Source organism: Tetrao urogallus (assembly GCF_951394365.1).
Source record: "Tetrao urogallus genome assembly, chromosome: 11".
Taxonomy (NCBI): Eukaryota; Metazoa; Chordata; class Aves; order Galliformes; family Phasianidae; genus Tetrao; species Tetrao urogallus.
Window position 1 is genome coordinate 13,571,630 of NC_136824.1, and position 22,490 is coordinate 13,594,119.

General features: G+C 35.9%; 1 protein-coding gene across 1 annotated transcript in view; it reads right to left on the minus strand.

Moving 5' to 3' along the window:
* Positions 1 to 1,032: 1,032 nt before the first annotated feature.
* The window catches only part of ADAM10 (ADAM metallopeptidase domain 10), a gene marked incomplete at both ends in the record, with an annotated part of 39,881 nt that continues 18,423 nt past the window's right edge, over positions 1,033 to 22,490 (minus strand). Inside the window, 14 exons of the mRNA XM_079540865.1 lie at positions 1,033 to 1,127; positions 1,580 to 1,706; positions 2,447 to 2,667; positions 2,976 to 3,084; positions 4,201 to 4,384; positions 6,075 to 6,225; positions 7,422 to 7,605; positions 9,153 to 9,316; positions 11,434 to 11,617; positions 12,170 to 12,262; positions 13,449 to 13,598; positions 14,956 to 15,059; positions 20,755 to 20,913; positions 21,877 to 21,995. Of these exons, the coding sequence (XP_079396991.1) occupies positions 1,033 to 1,127; positions 1,580 to 1,706; positions 2,447 to 2,667; positions 2,976 to 3,084; positions 4,201 to 4,384; positions 6,075 to 6,225; positions 7,422 to 7,605; positions 9,153 to 9,316; positions 11,434 to 11,617; positions 12,170 to 12,262; positions 13,449 to 13,598; positions 14,956 to 15,059; positions 20,755 to 20,913; positions 21,877 to 21,995 (2,044 nt within the window). The remainder of the gene's footprint in view (positions 1,128 to 1,579; positions 1,707 to 2,446; positions 2,668 to 2,975; positions 3,085 to 4,200; positions 4,385 to 6,074; positions 6,226 to 7,421; positions 7,606 to 9,152; positions 9,317 to 11,433; positions 11,618 to 12,169; positions 12,263 to 13,448; positions 13,599 to 14,955; positions 15,060 to 20,754; positions 20,914 to 21,876; positions 21,996 to 22,490) is intronic.

Below are 22,490 nucleotides of genomic sequence, written 5' to 3' on the forward strand. Positions count from 1 at the left end.
AAATTAAAAAAGAAAACAAACCACTGCTTCCATTTCTTTCCTCATCCCTCAGAATCACGAACTCATCACAACAAAGGAAAATTGAACATCCCAAATAAACTGGTTGCAATTTTTAAAACAAGTTGAAAAACAGGCAGAATTTTCTACTAAAGCATGGAAAGATTTCATCTAACTATTCGTTATTTAACTGAACAATCAGACAAATTAAAAACATTTATGCTGAGCTACAAGACATCAGACGTTATATAAAAAATTTGAAACATTCTGGTATTTGCAAAGTTTGCACAACACCTGCTGTATCTCTAAAAGACCATTCAATCTTGTATGCTATGTCTTAGCAGCTGTTTGAGAAAAGATAAAATGAGTGCTTGAAACAACTTTGATCATGATAAAAAGTTTGATTCAAAATTGCTGTGTAAAGCATCACAGGATCCTTGACCATTACACACCATCATCCTCTGTTATCCTGAGTATGTCAATTAAACAGTAATTTCTTCATTAATAGCGGAAAAGTTTTATAATACAAAGAAACATCCATATTGCAATTCTCTTGTTTACAATTGCACACAAGTACGGGTGTACGTTAGAAATACATGTCTGCATATAACAACGTATATACATTGGCAAGTCATGTCTCCAATGCTGAGGTGGTCTAGCTTCCTAGCCTTGTCTGGCAGTTGAAAAATATATATTTTTTCAATTCTTGAATAAAAGTTTTACTACAGCCATATTTGCCTGCAAGTGAAGAAAATGCAGCAATGAAGAGCACAGGAGGGAGAAAGAACCATGATGCTCTAGGATTTTGTGCCACTAAATTAAAAGTATGCAAGAAAAACGCTTTTCTTCTTTTTGAGCTGGAAGATTCATTCGTCAAAAAATTCACCATTCCCACTTGTTTTGAGGGCAAATCATGCTTTTTTTTTTTTCTTCAATTGTTGAGAGTTAGACTGGGGACAACGATTTATTAGGTTTTTCTTTGGAGTGAGTTTTCCCATTGTAGGCACTAGGAAGAACCAAGGCAAAAAGCTGCAGTCAATGTCTCATATGTCCCATCTGATAGCTCTCTCGGGGCCTTTGTCGCTGCGGTGGCTGAGCAGTTTGTGGCGGTCTCCTCCTTTTTAAAGTGCCTGTTTCAAAGAAAGGCACATTATTAATACAAGTGCAAAAGAAAAGACTTCCAGAAAAGTTGCCCAGCCAATAAAAGATAAACGTAACGACTTTTTTGAAAAGCTTCAGACTTAGAACTGCAACGTTTTAAATACATGATTAAACACATACAGCATTCATAGAGTACTTTTTCTTATCTCAGTAGTAGTTCCTTTAACAGTCCAATTCTTATGATATGTAGTATGGAATATAAAATAAAAGCAAGTCTGAGACAGAAAGCCTTTTCAAAGTCTTTCTTTTGTTATGCATATTATATTATAGGGAAATAAGGAAAGAGTTCTATTTTTATCAATTGTTCCCATGGCACGAATTCCATCTCAAGTTTTGTAGCACCAGGCAGTAGACTACAGACTGGGATACCAGAAATTCTCCCTTCAGAAAAAAATAGAGGATAAAATATTTATCTGCTTACCTGGAAGTGGTTTATGAGGAGGCAACTTTGGATTACTGCTTGGAGTATGAACACTGCATATCTTAATGAAACCAGCCATTAACATGATCAGGGCAATTCCCATAAGCAATACTGCCCACCAATGAGCCTAAAAACATTAAAAGAAGTTTTTTCTTTGTTTTTTTTTTTTTTTTTAATCTTTGCATTCAAGGGAGGCATGCATAGACATGATTACACACTGTGTATGGCTTTCTATTGCATTTTAAAAGTCATCCAGAAACTAACTGGAAACATTACTTAAGAAACCCTAATGTTTGAAAGGAAAACTGATTTGAAGTACTTACACACACACACACACACAAGAAATAACTCCTTAAGATTCATAATATCATCAGAAAAGTATTTGAGACACTTGCACTACAATACAGCTATATAAGCCTAAAACTCAAAAACCTACTCAAAGTTGACTGTGCAGTTTTATGATACTTTCTTTGAGCTTCCCCCACCAGTCTATTACTACTGAAGCATGATCTAATGTAATAGCAGTAAGAATTACTGGAGGTCGACATACTCACTTCCTTAAACGAAAGCAAAACATTCAAATATTAAGAGTTAATGAAAACTCAACAAGTTGAAATACGAACATTAACACAGAATGTAACGGTGTGAACTGAAGTGTCAACATGAACTATTTTCTACTTCCTTTCCTTGCACTGACTCCGTCTGTCAAGACATTTGCAGCAGTCAAGGTGCTTATAGAAATACTAGGGAAAACAATGACTGACGATACTTCAAAGAATGCTGAAGTACTGACTGTGCTACTTAGCAGCTGCAAACACTGATTAACAACAATACTTCTTATTAGACCAGTAAAATAAAAATACTTACCACAATCCATTCTGCAATATTTTCATACAGCTCAGGATTAAAAATCGCTTTCTTTAACCGAGCGAGAGGGCCATCAGCATCTACCAGCCGACATCTCATGAACACATCACAGTAGCCTCTGAAATCGTTGCAAGGAGATCCTGGTTGCAACGTAATAGTTTTACGAGCAAAGTGTTTCTCCCAGCGGCTGGAACCTGTACTGGCACAAGTGTCCGGGTCCACTGAAAAGTGAATACAAATCAGATCAATTCTAATTGTTGTCGTATTAAAACGCATGTGCATGAATGTGTTAGCACTCCATTGTTTAAGGCATCTATTTTTAATGAATTTCACGTTAATATTATCTGTGAAATAACAAAATGCATTGCGTACTTTCTAAAAAAAAAAAAAAACAAAATATAACACAATGTGTACCTGAAATAAAAAAAACAGTATGATCTCAAACTAAGAAAAACTATTTAAAAAACTGTCACAAAATTCCTCCTATCTACTGGTAAATTCATGCTTACACAATCCAGACAAATCTTACTTTTTCTCATGCAGCAGACATGACACAATTCTCTATCGTCCTTGCCATCTGAGCTAGCACATGTACATTCCTCCAGGTCATACTTCTCACAGATAGAGCCAGTACATTGCTGTTGGAGACAAAAACCAATTTCACTTTAAACACACTGTCACTAGGGAAATACTAGGTTTTAAAAGCTGAAAGCATAACTGCCAACTTAGAAAGACGCTAAAAAATAGAATAAATAGTTTGAATTTTTTCCAAACCTTATATAATAAAGAATGATAATAACTATCCAATTTCAGAGCTACAGGCTTATCTGAGAATTTCTAAGGGTGATAGACTTTTTTTTTTTTTTTAATAAAAACTAAAATACTATCTGATTTTAGTGAACTGTGCAAAAGCTTCATAGCACTGGAACAAACTGCAATTCACACTGAAATATGATTACTTACAATCATAATTAGAAAAATAAATCAAAAGCATATCTTCAAAAATAGTTCCTCTCAGAAAATGAAAGTGGCTGAAAGACTCCATTTTTAATTCCACTGTAGGGTGGATCTTCAAATTCAAATACAAAAGCCTCTGTTTATTATAAATTCGCTTCAAAATCCAGTACCTGCATAAAGACTATTCCTCTAGATTCTCAGGTTTTTTTAGCTAAAACAGTTACAAACTTATTTTATTAAAAACCAGACTGTGAAAATGGCAAGCTAGAGCAACATCAGTTACAGCTCTTACAAGGATGACTTCTGCTTACTTCTCATTTCAAGTAAACATAGATCAACTTATGAAAGACTTTCAACAGCTTTTATTAGCAACCATCACAGACTGTATCACCTAGGAAACTACAGGTGGTTCAGCATAATTTCATGTCCCTGCACACAGGAGGAGGAACTGTATATTTGCCAAGTTCAGCATGTACAGCATAACAAAGGCAACAAAATTACCAGACCAAGACTCAAGAGAAGTGTAGCATGGGAGGTAAAATGCGTTTTCATACACCTGATTTTCATAACAAACTTTAAATCGAACCTCCTCAAGTCCTACAACTAACCTGATATTGTTAGCATCTTAATCTCTGTTGTACCTTCACAGTTATCTTGACTGAAAACTAGAAGTACAATATTTCTATTGAAAGGTGATTATCACACTGTTCCTCATTAAGAATGGAAACTGCATCACTTCATAGCATGCTGCTTTGCAATAAACAACTGCAGAGTTGCACGCAGTCACAGAAACATACCCCTTTGATGCAAACTTGTGTACGCCTGTTGCATTCTGTGAAGTTTTGTTTAGGCTGGGAGGCTGGACAGAGAGCACTGAAACCATTGCACATCCCCTCCCTCGCACAGTCCGAATCATTTCGGCACTTATCAGTCTTCAACTTGAAGTTGCACTGCGCAGTACAGCACGGGCCTTGACTAGGGCTAGAAAAAAGGAGGAAATATGAATATAAAGGAGAAAGTGCAAACATCTCCAGAAGAAATACTCATCTCAAAACCTTGTCAAGCACATTTCTCATCTGTGCCAAGTAAAATGTAAATTGAAAGTTGTTTTTCCTCCCTTGAGGTAACAAGGTATTTATCAGCCACTGGAGCAATTAAACTATTTGCAACATGTTAGAAAAATACTACAAGTGCATCTTATGTTAAAATAAATACAGACCAACAGCGTTTCAAGGTTTATATATACAAAACATTAAATCAGCAAGTGAAAAAATTAGTTCAGGAATAACTGACTAGCTTCACAGTATCAGTTTCATTAAAAAGTCAAGATATCTTTCTCTCTGATTTAACATCCATAAGAAGTTTTTTTTTAAACTTTCTGCACAAAAGACCATTTACATTCTCTAAACAAATAAAAGAGAAGGGGGACAGATCAGGAGAACTTGTATCAGCAGTCAGTCAGTTTACATACAACATTTTCCAAAGGAACCACATAGCTGCACTCATTCGTCCTAAACATTTAGGCTCCTTTTTGGCACAGACATGAAGGCAGCTGAGCCTCTTACAGTGAGGTACAGCAGTGCATCATCCTAGTATATGTGACACAATCACAGGAAACAGCCACTGCTTCCTGAAGCTGTACTGAAGTACATATGTCAGCACTTCACTGTCAGCATGATACAAAACAAAACCTCAGAAACCAATGATAAATCAAAATAATGGAAGGCTTTTCCTTTCTCTCCCACAGAAATGACAGAAATTCGTAAGAAGAAAAAAAGGCAAAGTCACTGCAACCACAAGTTCATAGAAAGCTATTCTTCTACCACATCTACAGAACCAAATGCATGTTCACAGCAGATGCTACTTCTAATTCCACTCACAGGATGATAAGGATAATTTGGCAGAAAAGTTTAATTAGAACAAAACCTTGTATCTTGTATCAAAAAGCTGAGCTGTTTTAGAGTTTTAACAGTAATGATCCTTGGCTAACCAGATGTTAAAATTTGTGCTGTCTCTAGAAAGGTACAAAAGTTCATGTCTTTCATGTGAAGAAAATCCACTCATGTTTTTAGATGAGGCAAAAACGTAACATATGTTTTAAGTTATGTAACAATGAGGCACAACTAGTCTTATATTACACCACAGCATTTAAGTCTTTAAAACCTGCTCTTATAAATCATTGTGTGTACAACACTGTCAAGATACTAGAAATTTACAAGTATAATTTGTAGGACAGGTGTAAAAAGGTAAAAACAGCCAGTAATTTATATTCTTAGAACATCTTCTGGTTAAGCAATACTGTAGAAATGGCACTAAGACCTAATTTCAAATATCCTTCTATTATTATTTGGGCAACAAATGCTTTCTTGTACCCTATTATGGTAACAGCATCTCAGCCTTGTTTTTTCCAAACCACACAGCTTTTGCAGACTTCTGCACAACAAATTTCAGACAAAGATTATCAAATTTCAACACATTCTTCTGCACTACCAGCATTGATAAAATTCTCTAGTCATAAACTTAGTATGTCACTGAATAGTCATCTGAATAACAAGACAAGCAAGCTACAGTGTAGCACCAAGAATTGCACACCATACTTGTGCTGATGAACTTCACACTCCTGCATAAAGTATTTTATTTACAAGTATACTATAACAGATAAGTACAATACCTGCAGGATTTGCCTGGTTTTAGCTTGCATTTTTTATCATCTGATTGGTTTGCATCGTAACAGCATTCATCTTTACACTGGTCGCTGTACCCACAATCACACTGCTCTCCTTCTTCTACCAGTCCATTACCACAGATAGGTTGACCAGACTCTGAAAAACACCAGTACATTTTTGTAAAAAGCAGTACAAAGAATGCACAAATAAGGAAATACTGACTTGCGAAAGCATTCACCTGGATGAGACTGAAAGCACCTCTTCATGCTGGACTTCACACACTAGTAAATCAACCTGCACTACTTGCTCACTGCTCAGATTAGTCATTCGTACAATTTAAGCTTCTTGGTATAAGGTTTCTTCTGATAACAATGGGAGTTTCTTGCATAGATAAGAAGTCTAGAGTGCTAAGAACAAAGTTTTATGCTAAGCCTCCAGTGCAATAGGATCTTTTCCCTTTCGTAGAGTCTGACAACCTTAAAGCAAAAGCTGATGATACTGAGATGAAACACTTCACTCCTAGACCCAAAGCTACTTGCTGTACAATCTCACCAAATTTCTAAGAGATCACACATAGACTTCAGAGGGAAGAGAGCTACAAAATTATTACATCAAGTTCACAGAACAGAGAGGCTGCAGCCTTTAGCATTTCTCTAGCATTTGACCACGATGCTCACAGAACAACACCAACAATCAGGAAACAGACAAAGTAGGAAGGCATCTCTGGAGACAGTATTGTCCAGTATTCCACTCAGAGCAAGGTCAAATGCAGTAGGTTCCCAAGGGCTTCATCCAGACAGATTGGAGTATCTCTAAGGACTGACTCTACAGCCTCCTGGGCAATCAGCTCCTGTGTTCAATCACCCTCACAGTACAAGCAAGACAAAGCCATACACACACAAAAAAACAAACCATCACATTAAAACATGGAAAATCCTGTTTATATTTGTATCACTTTTTCCTGCCCTTTCATTGGGTGCCACTAAGAGAAGTCTGGCTCTGTTTCCTTCACTCCCTGTTACCTACCCTGTTAGGGATGCATACAGACAGACAGGAGCACCCCTCACAGCCTTCTTTTCTCCAGATAAAGTCTCCAGGCTCTCAGCCTCTCCTCACATGTCATACACTTCAATCTCTTAACCATCTTTGTGGACCTTTGCTGGATTGTCTCCAGTTCATCCAGTACATCTTTCATGCACTGGGGAGTTCAGAACTTGACAGAACACTCAAGTTCACACACACCTCAAATTCAACTGAATCTTCCAGGAAAGTGATTAGCAAAACAAAAAGCATCAAGACAAATTCTAATTAACAACTTATCTGTTCTGCTTTCAGGATGACTGTATACGTACCAACAAAGCAGTTATTTCTCTTTTTCTCAAGAACTTGGCTGATATTTCGAATACTACAGAGTGAGAACTTGTTGTTATTAAGTTTGTCCCCAGATGTTGCTCTTGCATACATGATGTAATTCCCATTTTCTTTCTGTCCCAAGTTCTTGGACTCCCCTGGAGTACACTCCATCCCAGAATCATGCTGCAAAACAAAACAGTTAAAGTGTTTCTATTAAGACAGCTCTCTCTTCTTGTTTTTCTATGTATGCATGAGACATCTGGATTTGGTAGCTTTACAAAACTGAAACTTGGCTTTGTTAATCATAAAATGCTACTTTATTCCTTACTGCTTCTCAGAACATAAGGAAAACAAAGTTTACATTGACAACCGTAACAAGCATCTGGTTTTTCAAGCTAATTGATTTGAATTTTTGAGAACATATACCGGAAATTCGTGTCCTAGAATGAACACTGACAAAAAAAATTCCATCTTCTGAAGAGACTGATTTATGATCATAAAAAGGTGAAGAACTGGGTGGAAGAAAAGCTGAAGGAGATAACTGAAACAGCAGCCCATCTTTTTTCTTGGTTTGAGGAAGAAGCAAAGAGAACTTTAGAATAGAGCAGAAATCTGTTTCTGTCTTTAGTGACAAGTCTAATATCCAGTATGATGCATCACAGATTGGCACACTAGCCTTTACACTGACAAAAAGATGAACTGCGAAGAGTAAGATGAAGTTCAATGCTGTTCTGACACACACAACTTTCCAGGAATACAATTTATGCTTCCAAAAGTAGGTGAACACTACATTTAACACACTCATGAGAATTAATTATTACAGTTTGGAACAATCAAATGTTCACTTTTACATCTTTTGTTGAATCAAAACAGAAGTCATAGAGAAATTGAAAGAACGACCTTCCAAGCTAGTCCAAGAGATATTTCACTCAGTGAGACTAGTTTTTCAGTTTCACATGCTCATATTTTCAACTGTAATTGAAATATTCGTTCCTACTCAAAGCAGTTGTGTTAGTGACTTTTCTCAAGGCACATGAAGTATTCATATGCAAGCATCTGCTTCTGAGGAACTCATTTCTGTCATCTTAATTTCATTTTACTTTCCAGAGAAGAAAACTTACATCAGTTTTAATAAAAACTAAAAACACCCCACCCAATTATTTTCATTTTCAGCAAAGCCAAAACAGCCTCATGCTTTTGGTTTGTCACAAGCAAATCTAACTACCTAAACTTCCAGAAGGAAGAATTTTGTTCTAAAATGTCATTGTAGGTATCTCAATACTCTTCACATTTTTCTTCTTTTTAGTAATAATCTAAGTATAAATAATTGAATGAGAAAAGGAGACAGTTTTGTTTTCTTGTTGAATAAAGCATCATCTTCATTCTGCATTGATTCTTCCTCTGCTGTGGTATAAAACTAAATACATCTAAAGGACTTAGGTGACTGTAGTCTCCAGTAAAAAACAAAGTTTTAGGAAAAAGTTTCTTTATAAGACACTGACCTAGTAGAAAGAATCCACAAAACCAACCCTTCCACCAACATTGTAAAAGAAAGATATTACAATCACAATATTGTAGAAAGAAGACTTACTTCTGCAACCTGCTTTTTGTACACAACAGCCATGCACTCATGATCATATTTTACTTATTTATAATTAGTGACAAAAACTCCACCCAGAAGTGATGCCTTTCAAAGTGATTGAAAGCAGCAGATCAAAAGCAATACTCACAGGTGAGCCAAAGTTATGTCCAACCTCATGAGCAAAAGTGATATGCGAAACCTTGGGAGGAACATGAGAGCCGTAGTTCTGAACAGTGATGATTCCAGTGTTCAAAGACTTCTTCTTACCATCAGAATACAGTTTGCTCTTTTCACATATTCCACCAGAGCTCCCTGTATTTAGGCAAAAATATAAAGATCACTCTAGAAAAGAAGCGCTCTGTCACTTTCATCTGATACCTGGAACAAGAAACAGCTTGCTACCTCAATGGATCCTCACAAACCAGGAGTAGGTCTGTGTAATTAATACTAATCCAAACTTTGAAAGGAGATTAAGTTTATCCATGCTAATGCTCTCAGCACTGACTGAGTTCATTCACGCAAGAAATTAGGTTTTTTAGAATAGCTATTAAGCAAGATCTATTTTGGGCTTTTCAGTGCATGTACGAGCCCTGGTTTTATCATAGCTGTAGAACCTGATAAGTAGTAGGCAATGTCCAACACAGGTAGACTCAATCTACATCTCATTTGGATTTTACTAAGTTAAAAAAAAAAAATAAAATTAAAAAATGAACAGTACAGTCATGGAAGATCTTCTGTCACAGCAAAAACATTTACTGAAAAAATACCAAAGATTAGCAACGTGTCCTTGTCAGCAGAAGTAATTCCTTCTCTTCACTGTAAAATCTAGAGCTGAAAATGATTTTGATGTGTGAGATAATCAGACTTGTTTGGAAGGTCAATATTCAAGAGCATCACGCTTCATTTCAAAAAGTCTTGAAATTATTATTTGACTTCAAATTTTTATGTAACTGAGGTTTGTTCTGAGATTCTGTGAACATTCTAAAATTCAGCTGTTCTACTCCTAAAAAACAGTGTCAAGAAAACATTCCCCAAGGATTTCCCTTGCTTTCTGAAGTAAAATTTTATTTTTGGGAAATATCCCATTTACCCAATGTCAGTACATGCATTAAGAACGAAAATCTGAAAATCTCTCAAAACAACTTGGTTTTCTGCCAGTTAAATCTTCTTTTTGGAAAAAGGGCTTACAGAATTCATATTCCAATGCACCCAATGCTTGTCTATTGTATGCACTAGATTAATCATCATAGACCCAGTTTCCTATTTACAAGGTAACTTGCGTTTCATGCATCCTATGACTCTTCCACAATCACTAGAATTACTGCTCACATGTTCTCTTAACATACTTACTCCACTATGAACACTTTATGAATGCTCATTTGAGCATTTTACTCTCCTGAAGTGAAAAGCAGATGTCACAGCACAAAACTTTTCACACAAATCCAGTACTCTTTAGCTAACTTGTTTCAGAAGAAAGTATAGCAGCAGAAAAAGGAAGGTTATAATTTAAAACCTTAGTGAGATGTTGCTATAATGTTTCTTCCACCGTTACTCAAATACCATTTGTAGCTCTTCATAATATTCTCATGGAAGTATCCAGTCTTTTGCAAACTCTCACAGACCTGTTATTTTTCTCCCTTCAGTAACTGCCATGCAATCAAGAATTAAGCTATAGAAAAAGACTGACTGCTCTCAATTTTTGTGGAAGTTTACACAATTTTGAATTTGTGCTGAGCTATAACTAAAGAATTTTTATTTCTTTGAATTGAAAAGAGTAACAACTTTCAACCATATTAATTTATAAAACTAATATGTCCCAGGAAAACATCAAGATGCAGCACACATGAAAATCATTGTTTTATATACAGTTTTTAACACAGCAAGAGATACTAAGACCCAAAATACATGACTAGATGGAAACTACAGGCAGCAGATCAAGAACACTTACACGATTACTCTGTTAACTCCCAGAACAAGATATCCCTGGTTTTACTTATGTATCAGAAATATTTCCAGTCTTACTTACAAAACCTAAAGTTCCTGCAGTGTTATTCTACTGAAAATGAAAACTGCATAGTTCTGAGCTCTCTGCCTGCATGCAGCAGGAATGCTTCTGCCTCCTTTGTCACTTTACTGGTCATCTGTATCTGTCATAAATAAAATGCCATCCAATGTCACCTCTGTCAACTGAAAGAAATGTGCTCTTCCTTATTGCTGAGGTATTGCTCATCAGGAAGACAACAAGACTCGCTGAAGTGAGATATCCTGCTTCTATTATAAAAAAACAACATATGAAACCAAAATTGTGAAATGCTGGTTATGAAAAGTCTGCTTCCTGTCAGCTTATGGGAAAGTTCCTACTTTTCTTCTTTGAACCTACCTACAGTGCTTCCTTAATATCACAGTGTTGAAGGTTTGGATTCAATTACCTGAAGGGGCTCCAACCCAAGCCAGACCAAGGACTCCATCATCAAAATCACGGTCTGTAAATACATAGGCCAAGCAATAATCATCATGATTCTGTTCTGAGTTCAGTTCCAGAAACTTTTCCACGCCAATGTTAGGAAATCTGAAGGGGTTTGAAGAGTCCTTCTCATCTACAGTTGTGTTAATCTAAAAGTGAATTGAAACAAACTGTTATAAGTGATTCATTGTAATTGAATTTGTAAGTATCAGCCAAGAGGCTTATTGCTGTCAATATCTTGTTACGTTACGGTTAAAGATGTTGCTGAAGATTTACAGGTAATGACATATTACAATTCCAATGCTTGGAAAAACAAGTTCTAAAAGTAAAGAATTACATTTGTCTAGTAAATCCTCCTTATTTGTTATTCCATTTGATCAACACCTGCAAGTTTATAATTATCCTCTTATTATATATATATATATACACATATACACACACACACACATAACTAAAACACATATATATGAAACGTAAGAAGTAGATTTGGTGTGAGCTGACTACACCTTCACAGTGACATAGCATGCTTCTGACAACGCACATCAAAATCAAACGAAGGGGGTAGCAAGTCATTAGCAAACAAAGACACCCAATATTAAACACTGACAGTAAACAGTAACAGGTGAACAGACCTGAAAACACCACAGGTCTTTTTAACACGCAATGCAACTGAAGCTGCAAGTATTTCCAGTCTTACTTACTCTTATTCGCTTCACCATAAAGCTGATGTTACGGATTCCTGAGAAATCTGTTGAGCGGTAAATTGTGTCAATTGCTTTAACATGGCTGGATATCTGTCAAACAAAACAAAACACCTGCAGTTCAAAGATCTGTGCAGTACACCATAGATCATCTTAAATAACAGCAACTGCACAGCCTATACTTTGTTATACATACGCATTAGTACACAGCGTAATTCCTAACAGGCCTTTTAAAAGCAAACACTGATGGCAAACATTGTACATATGAGGTTATGAAGTGATTTATTTCCAACATTAACACGACCAGTGAAAGCAAAATCTTTAGCAGTCCTTTATTTTTACACAATTATGTTAACTAGAAATTCAGGCAACTATTTATGATACTCATTCAGCTCACTGTTACTATAAGTGGTACTATAATTAAAATTGTACTTTCTTTTTTTGGGGGGGAAAAAAACATTTAGAGCATTACTCTTTTAATTTTGGTAGAAAAACAGATCTGAAAAAAAAAACAAAAAAACCCCTTATCAATTACCTTTTCCGATAGAATAGAAACACTAACTCACTGAGGTCCTGATCTTGAAGGCGACTTCAGAGCTTTGGAGAACGTGACTCAACTCAATTACAGATGTATAGTGTAATGAACAAACAGTGCAAGACACATTTGTAAACAGCAGTGCAATTTTCTACTTCAAGAGAAGTATAATTAAGGAGCTACATATATTTTTTAGCAATAAATGGTGAACAAAAAATGTTTTCCAATTACTGCTATACTGACAAATGAAAAGCATCTGCCTCTAGTTACCACTGCTTTTCTGACCTTCCATTATACGACACAATACAGGAACAGAACTCAGTGCTATTAACTCAAAGTAGTTTGAGCTAAAATTTCAAACAGAAGACTAAATGAGTGTTAACAGAAAAGCCTGGCAGGCTGTCAAACAGAACAAAAGTCTTCAGGAGGTATTTGTCTAAGTAAGAGAGGAGAGAAAAGAAGTAAAAACATAAAATAAAAATCAGACAAGCCTTGTTTAGGTTATTCAACAAACAGCAGTTGTAATTATTAACTAAAGTAAGCATAAGTGTCTGTGACCTTTTTCACCAGCATACTGAGTACTTTTAGTGAAATAATGCATCAGTAATGCCAGAGTGCCTGTAACAAAGACAGGGTGACGGAACAAATGAAACTTAATTGCGTATATTACTGCTCATTTAATTAAAATTAGTCAGAAATAATCAAAATAAAAGCTGATTGTTTAAACAAAGGGCTTAGAAATACCTGTGCAATTACAGCCTCCCTTGTTCCATAGTGCTTATAGAACAGATGATCAGTCTGAATATATAGCTGACAAGTATTTTTTTCAGCTTGAGTGGCACGTTTTTTTCTTAAAAGCTGAGGACCATTGCTGTCAGGCTCTTCAGAAGGCTTCTGCACACACATGGGAAACAAATGCAATAGTTCACAGATGTAATAGACGATCTTAACATAGCAATAGTTTCTTTTCTAAACACACACTACTAACATGAACAGATTTTCATTAGTTTCCTTCGATTTACAATGTTTCATGAAAGTTGATTTAAACTGAGTATACGCTATGAGCAGTCTTCAAGTACATCATCTGTCTTAATGACTCAGCCAAATCCTTCCAAGCATTTTTGCTTTTTTATTACACAAGGCAGTCAATTTGAAATACATTTTTCTCATCCACGTGATCTCGCAAACTTTTCTTTTTCATAATTCTTTTTGAAGATGAAAAAACTGTTTGCAGACTAAAAAAAAATACTGCCGTGGGATTTAAATGCATCCTCACTAACACAGGTTACTTCATATTGTCATTAACTTGGTTACCTCAGCAAACAGAAGTACAAAGTCAAAATAAAGCCCATTACTTAGAGCTGCATGTGCTAACACCTGTGTTATGGCATTCGCTGGCCCGATAACACACTACAAAATTTTTAGGAGCACATTTCTGGGAAAGCACATTACTTCCACTAGCACTGAACTGCATCGCACTGTCGATTATGTCTTCAACATCTGAAGTTACAATTTAAATATACTTGAAATTGCTGATGCTATTTTACTAACCATCGTGCATCATTATGTTAGCATATCTTGAACATCACAAAATGATGGCAAAAGTTCAAAATGTTCAGAACACAGTTAAAACTAAAATGAACTCAATTTAGTGTTGGAAACTGTTGAAAAAAATGCCCAATTTCGTGACAAGTTGTGCAACACTGAAGGCAAACATAGAACTAAGACTTTAAAAAGGTAAGCAAGATGCTTCCTTAGACCACTGACCTCTTATTACAGGCAACCTTCAAAGTTGCAGCACTGCTAAGACCCTCCTACTCGTATGGGCGTTTATCACTGGAAGCACTCACACTACAAGAGTGGCCCACAAAAAATATGAAAACTCCTGCTCCTCAAGGACAAATATACTAATTTCAGATCAAGTGACCTTGAAACTTCCTTCTCAACTGCAATTCCTCTTCACAAGCTTAATTAAAAAATCCATCTGAAATTTCTAAAAAATCTGAGACCACATGGGACTCATCAAGACGAGGAGCTACATATCATAACAGAGGAAGCAGTAAGAAAAAGAACCTGGAAACATTATTTTAAGAAACAACTAGAATATTTCAGGTTAGACATTTTCGTGTAGTTCCTTGCAACACAGAGGAATGACACCAGTGACCAGAAGTAGGAAAGGAATCATGTAAAGAAACAAGAGACTATTACACTAATTTCTAATCAGGATAATTGATTATAACCTGCGTAGTACCTCTGTTGTGGGTTCTTCTATACCAGTCATCTGGTACTTCTGCATTCTTTCAAATACTGAATGATCTGCACATCCTCCTTGTGGTCCATATTTATGAGGATATTCTACAAAGAGGAAAGCCAGGCTGAGGTTTCAAACTCAAATGCACACGTGTCAAAATATAAAATATTTTCAAATATAAATAATATAATAAATATAGCTTTATCACAGCAACTTTTTCAGTTTGTATTTAACTAATAAGCTCACAGTTTCTGAAGGAAGCATTCTAAGATCTAAGGAGCAGCTTTTTTCCATTCATCGTTTTGACTAAGATACAGTCTAAAGCCTAACAAACCAAAAATACTATGACTGCTTCTTAAAATTGTTTTCTTATGGATATCAAAAGAAAATAGGAAGTGAACAATGTATGATGTAAGAACAAGAGTTATTATTTGGGCATCTTTACAGGCTCACTTGAACCAATAGCAAGACTAAGGAAATGGAACTCAACGGTGAATTATTATTTGGAATCAAATATATCAAAGATAGTTTGGACAAGACAAGGTTAGTTTTATTTTATCAATATATAACCAAGCTCTAAATTTCACACTTCAATCATTAAAATGTGAGGAATATGAAACAAATTTAAATACTGTATCCTTGTCATGCAGCTAAAGGCACTAGAGTTCTGTTAAAATAACTCAAGATAGGTTTGTAGTCAAAAATATTGAAAGACTGTATTCATTAGACCCAATGATAACCCTGAAAGGACAAATTAACTAACAAATAAAGTACTCTTCCAATCTTTATTCCCCCCAACCAGGCTTTTACAAGTGTTGAAAGAAATCATGTGGCTGTCTAAAGCTGGTTAATGATAAATTAGGTGAAACAAAACGTAGTTAACATTTTTTGAAAACTGGATCCTTTTCCAGGCACAAAATATTTGCAGCAATTACAAACTTCGCTCAGCAGGAAATAGCCTGATTTAATAAGCATGCTTAACATTGCAGCTTAAGAGCAACTAAAACCTTGCAGCTGCACGTTCTTCATTACCATACTAGCAAATCAACTTTATCTTTCATAAAGATGTCCAAGTACAGTACTGTAGTTCAAAGTGTATTTAAAGTCTGATTTTTATACAAGCTACCCTAATACAAAACAAAATCACTTTTTCTTCACTAAACTTTATGCCTTTTTCTTTTTACTTCTGTTTGCCAAAGACGTTGTTAGCAAAATCTCGATTTTGCATGGAAGGCAATTTCCACCCAAGTTTTGATTCTAATAAGGATTACAGTTTAAATTAAAAGAAACATGTATCTTCAGAGGGACAACTACAGTAATACTGTAAAAAAAAATCCTACGCTTACTAAATAACTTGTCCTTTCACTATTTTACACAAGCAGTCACGAATTACAGTTATTCAGATGAGTTTGTTTATTTTCTTATATTTTCTTCGTATTAGCTTCCCATGTTTCCAATTCTAACAGCACATGAGTACTGTTTTATAACTGTGGTCTCACGACATTCCTCCCAGTACGGCTAGTCCTAGCACAAGGCCAGAGAAACCAAGAGAGACAGAATGCTTACTACAAGCCACCTCATTCCTGCATGAATTTGAGTAACTATTTGGTGTAACGTTGGCCTTGCTATCCCAACAAACAGCACTGCTTGGTCACTGCTGAGATCTGCACCTTTGGGTACCCTGGCTGCTATCGCTGGACTGGAGCTATCAAGAGCAAAGCATTACAGATATGACCCTTCCCATCTCTATTCTCATTTCAAAATAAATTCTCCAGCATTTAATCTAACTATACTTTCATTGCCTGCTTTCACATCACCGTTTATCCCTGCACTAAGGGCATGTTATACAATGCCTATTACACAAGGACAGGACTTAGAGTTAGGGACAATACTGCCTTGCTGCCAGCACACTTCACCTGTGCAAATCCACCATAGTTTCAAAGCAACTCTTCCAAGTGGCATCTCCAGGAATCCACAGAAATCACATGGAAAAATGACCATACAGCATATTTTGTATCAGCATAAAATGCCATTTTATGTTATCAGCACACTTCTATTCATACTCTCTGGCATTGACAGCTGACAGAACAGTACTAGAAAAAATTGCTCCCAGTGAATTACACAAGCTAAGTAGTCTTCCTGCTGCATCTTGTTTCCCAAAGAAGTCAGGAAATACCTTAACACATTGCCACTACTGACCGGCTGCAATTCAAAGAAATATTTCCCACCTCAAAAAGTCGTATCTGGTAAGAAACATTTCAAAAGTATAACCATTAAAATTATTTTAATAAGTGTACATTAAACATTCTGCAAGAGCAATTGCCAAGGTTTTGTATGTGCTGGGAAAAACAAACTCAAATGACAGATTTGAATCCTCTCTGCTAAAAAGAGGAGGTAAGGTTATTTAGAGTTTGGGAGCAAGTCTTGTTTACAAAAAAAGTTGCACACAAAGCTTTCTTATTTCAATGCTGAGTTACTCCTGAACTGGAAAGGCACTGTTCTCTGTTCATCTTCCAAGACGTGTTATTTCCACCATCCCCTGCAGAAGTTCCTTGCTGAAGAAGCTAGACAGGAACTACACTGTGTCAGATGACTGGGAGACAGAAGTCTGACCCACGCTCTTGCGGTGCTTTTAATGGCTTTGGGAAGTACAGCCTTGGCTTACCCCTACACCACAGCCCTGAAAATGGATCATGAGAAAACACATGCTTTACCATCAGAAGGGCTGCTTCCAGTCACGTTCAACTGAAAAACACAAGCAGCCTACTTTCCACCAGTAAAGGCATAACTGAAATAGAGGATCAGTTCTCTAACTAAAGAAAATCCTGAGATAGAACAAAAACTTCATTTCTCTTCCTCCCTGTTGTTAAAAGTTTTTGGTTTTCCAATCGCTATTTTGGTACATTCTGACACAACGTTGAGATGACAGTAATAATAGTACTAAAACCAAGGGCAAGATTTTTAAATTTCATTCTTATTTAACTAAATGGCAGAAAGATTTAAGTTACTAATGATACATACAACTACAGATTCTCAAATGAATTGAAACAATTTTTATTTAAAAAAAAAAAAAAAAAAAAAAAAGGGCACTACCTGACATAAATGACATAAAGGACTCCTGATCACATTTTCAGCTTCTATCTGTCAGCAAACAGTACAACCTGTGGAGTATTCAGGTTAAGTACGTAATGGATACTAGGTTTAGGGCAAGGTACCAGGTCTGGGGCAAGGACATGACACCAAGATTTCCTTGAAAATGATGAAAATTCAGACCTACAACAGCCACAAGGTCTGACCAACACTAGCAAGAGCAATAGTGTCAGAACAAAAGATCAAATTTAAGCAGACAGGGAAATCTGTATTAAGGCTTGCTGTTGAGTTGTTGTTTTTTAATAGGCAGTCTGTCACACAGATCCCGTGAAAACTGCCAAGTAAACCTTCATTATCATATTGGCCACGATATGAAAAAAGCCCAAACAAACCAGGTTCTCAAACAATACACAATCTGCAATGGACAGTTAGTTCAGCAGACTCGACGCAGAACTTCAAAATCTTTTACTTTCTGTTCTCAGTTGTGGAGTTCCTCCAAGACCACACAGAATTAAACAGAGAATTAAATGACAAACTTCATTTCCCTGAAGTTCTGAACGGGCTTTCCTGTCTACTGCTGATTTGAGGAAATATGCAACCAGTTTTGTATTTTACAGCATGAACTCAGGGATACATTTACAGCATACAGGATTTAATTACAGAAAAAGAAGTCCCAGTGAAACCTTAACTGTTAAAGAAAGCAGCCTCCAAAACATTTTAATGAAAATAGCAGTTTGCATCTTTCTTGCACTAGATTATAAAACTGTTTGATCAGGAGTGGTTTAGATACTGAAATCATTCAAGTTGTGTTTCAAGTCATGAATAGAAGGCTGCCTTCCACCATATCCACTGTAACATAGACAAAAGCTGCCTTATAAAGTTGACAATATAATCCCCATTTACAAAAAACCCTTTTGTTTAACTACTGAATAAGACCTCATTGAGATGCTAATCATATGTTGCATTGTGATTTCTGAAAGGCACTAAAAAGCATATTGTTTCAAAAGGCTAAAATGCTCCTGACCAAAAAATATCCCAAATAAAAGCAAAGATTCCACCCCCTCCCCCTTTCTCCCGGATTAGTAATGTGAGTATTTTTGTTGCCTTTGTCCTGTGTAAGATATTAAAAGTTTGCCTCTATTTCACAAGAGCTAGCTCAAGTTAATACAGTAACAGATCAGAGCATTTGCCTTCATTTTTAAAGCTACTGTAAAGTCTTAAAATAGCTCTTATGAAAGGCATAAAAATGTATTCTCAAAAGCACTATTCAGAAAGCAAAAGAAGCAGCTGTACACTTCAGGTGCTTCAGACCACAGCAATCACAGAGGTGTCTGGGATACCAAAGCAAAACATACCAAGCTGTACAATCAGAAGACTTGCACATCTGACTCCGCACCCACAACAACTAATCAGAGTAGCACATTTTCCAACAGCACTGCTTAGAATTAGCTGCACGATGGGCTACTTCCAACCAAGCTGAGCAAGCAGCAATGCCCATTCTTTTGGTGATACGGAAGCCCTATTATGCTGCTCCTTAAGTGTGATTCTTTGGAATAGACAGAGACATCTCTGACAATCTGATTTCATTCCTAACTGAAGGCTTTGATAACACTAGATTCAAGGGCAAAAAAAAAATAGTGAGGCAGTGTACTACCATCTAAATAAACAAAATTACATATTTCCTGTTCCATCCACTTTAATAAAATAATAAGAACCAAGTTCATTATTAGCTTTTCCAGCTTTCAAGTAATCCATTCACAACAGACATCACTTCTACAAGACAGTCATTTTCATAAATAAAATTATTTGCTCCCACAAAGTACAGTTTGGTTTCTTTCGCTAGCTGCTATCAGAGATGATAGCATTCTTAGTTGCCCACTTGTTACTTCATTCCCAATTACAAGTCTTGTAAGTAGCAGGGAGATGCACATTTAGGTAGTCAGAAAACATGTGGTGTTCAAAATGTACACCAAATCAGTAACTGCTTTCATTGAAAAACTCTATACTATGTAACTTGTACCAGCTGAAGACACATCATATATGCAAAGGTAGCTAGAGTGCAGAAATCTGATACATCAGTTCTGAGATCATAATAAGGTTTCCATGGTATTTTATTGTCTTTCTGTGCATTAGCATTCAAAGCTAGGCTAATGGGGCCATACTACTCAAGTAGTATTCCCCGTATGTTTCCATCAGCTTCAACTCCCAGCAGAGCTTTTTAAAGCAGGACATATACTGCATCTTCTAATGAGCTATCTGAAGACCTCTGAACCCATACACACACAGGTGAAGCTTTTATTTTTCACAAGCATCACCTTTATTAGTTGTTTTTTAAGTGCATAGTGACTTGAACTTAAATTACCCTTTCTTTTTCAGGTCCTAGGAAAGAGCAATCGGGACAGGACATTTTAAGAAGGCATTTTTCAAAACAACAACAAAAAGAAATGCATCCACTGCAGAAGATACACTGCTTATGCACTTAAACCTGACTATTAAGAATTTCTTAAAATGGCAGAATAAGGACTTAGGCTTGTCAAAAATCTCTTTCACAAAATAACTTGATATGAATCACTCCAGGACAGCACGATTCACTCTGTGACGTGCAAGCTGAAGTCTCACTTGATGCTTACAAGTGGCTTACAGCTTTTGGTAGAAAAATTTAATAGAAAAAAAATTATTTCATCTGTAGCACAAAAATGAAGTACTCACTGATATCATCTTCATGATAGATGACAGAGTGGAACGGTAGAGTTCTGTCCTTAATGTATCTCTCTGCTGGCTCAATATAAAAGGTCCCACTGTGAGTTTGGATGAATCCTTCAAATCTTCCATCAATAACAGACCCATGGCTAAAACTTCCCTGCTCACCTGTTAATGACAGAAAGTGCCTTTAAAAAACCAACCAACCCTGCTAAAGGCATTCAGTACCATGCAAACTTCAAGCATACACTCTATGCAAGGTGTTAACCAGACAGTGCCAAGGAATAATAAAGGCATAATAATCCTGACTGTGAAGCAGTTTCCAACTTCTTAAAACCTATGAACTATAAAATAGTAATATACTGTATGACAGGAGTAAGACATTCTTAGAGAAAATTGTGTCTGAACTTTTAAAGACTAAGAGTATTCAGCAGTAAGAAATGCAGTTGTCCCAAAATCATAGTTCCTCTGTTTAACAACTTTGAAGTCTTCAGCACGGATCAGATGCATAAAGGACAAGTTTAAGAGGCATGCAGCGGAGAACTGAACTCCGTATCTTAAGGGTGTCAGACATACAGCATTTAATCTGATATTCAAGTGCTATTTTTATACATCTATTCATGCAACTATAAAAAAACACTGAGTGTACACTGAATTCTGAAAGCTTTCACAGGAAAATATCTGTTTCAAGGCATTCATTTTCTTTTCAAACATAGCTTTCTTAAAACTGTACTTATGTTTAAATGTGGGATGGATTGAATACATGTTTGAGACATTCACAACCCTTCAATTCCTTTAACTAAGAACAGTACCTAATTTTGCTTTATTTATTTTTTGAATGCAACTTTTTAAATATATAAATATTGTTTATAGAAAAAGTCCAATACAAGTTCACAAACAGAGCTGAATTTCAATTTCTATGGACGTACAGTTAAGTATTGGGTAAAAATAATCATTTCAGTATGCCTTGTCAGAGAATAAAAGTGCAGGGAATTTTATTTAGATGCATTATTGAAGTTTAATAATGAAGATAACCTAACAATATGGATATACACTTGTACGCATACGTACTATTAAAACCATGTTTTACAATGTTTTGCACTTTAATTCATTTTAAAGTGCAGTACTTACCATAAATGTGTCCAGTGTAAATATGGGAGGTATCATAATCAATTACTTGGTTTGATGTTTCTACTTTAAAATCCTCACTAAAAAGAGATGTATCTCTCTTCATTCGAAGGTTGAATTGTCTAAAATGAAAAAAAGAGATAGTAAACTGTCTTTAAGCCTCAACTACAAAAGCACAAAGTACTTCTAATCAATGTTTTCACACAGGCAGATTTACAGAATTTGTGAATTTTATCTATATAAAATATTTATACTGTACAAGAATTAGATTACAGCCTAGAAAGATTCACTCAAGCAAGACTATTTTGATGCTTTTGATAAAAGTAGTTAAATCTACAAGATTTAAGAACACTGGGCTTCAAATCTAAAATGCTGACTTTGATTTGCTCTGTTCCTCCAGACAGACACAGAGGTAACTAAAGGGAAATTTTTACCATCAGACAACTGAGAAGCAGAACAAACAAGAATTATCAGTATATTTTATTTCCATTGCCAATATTTAAGTACCAGCACTGCCCCAAAAGGAACACTCCTGTTTTACTGTGTTGGCCCACAACTTCAGGGCAGATGTTGGTGGTATGGCAGTAGAGGCTGAACGCTGCTACCAATATTCCACT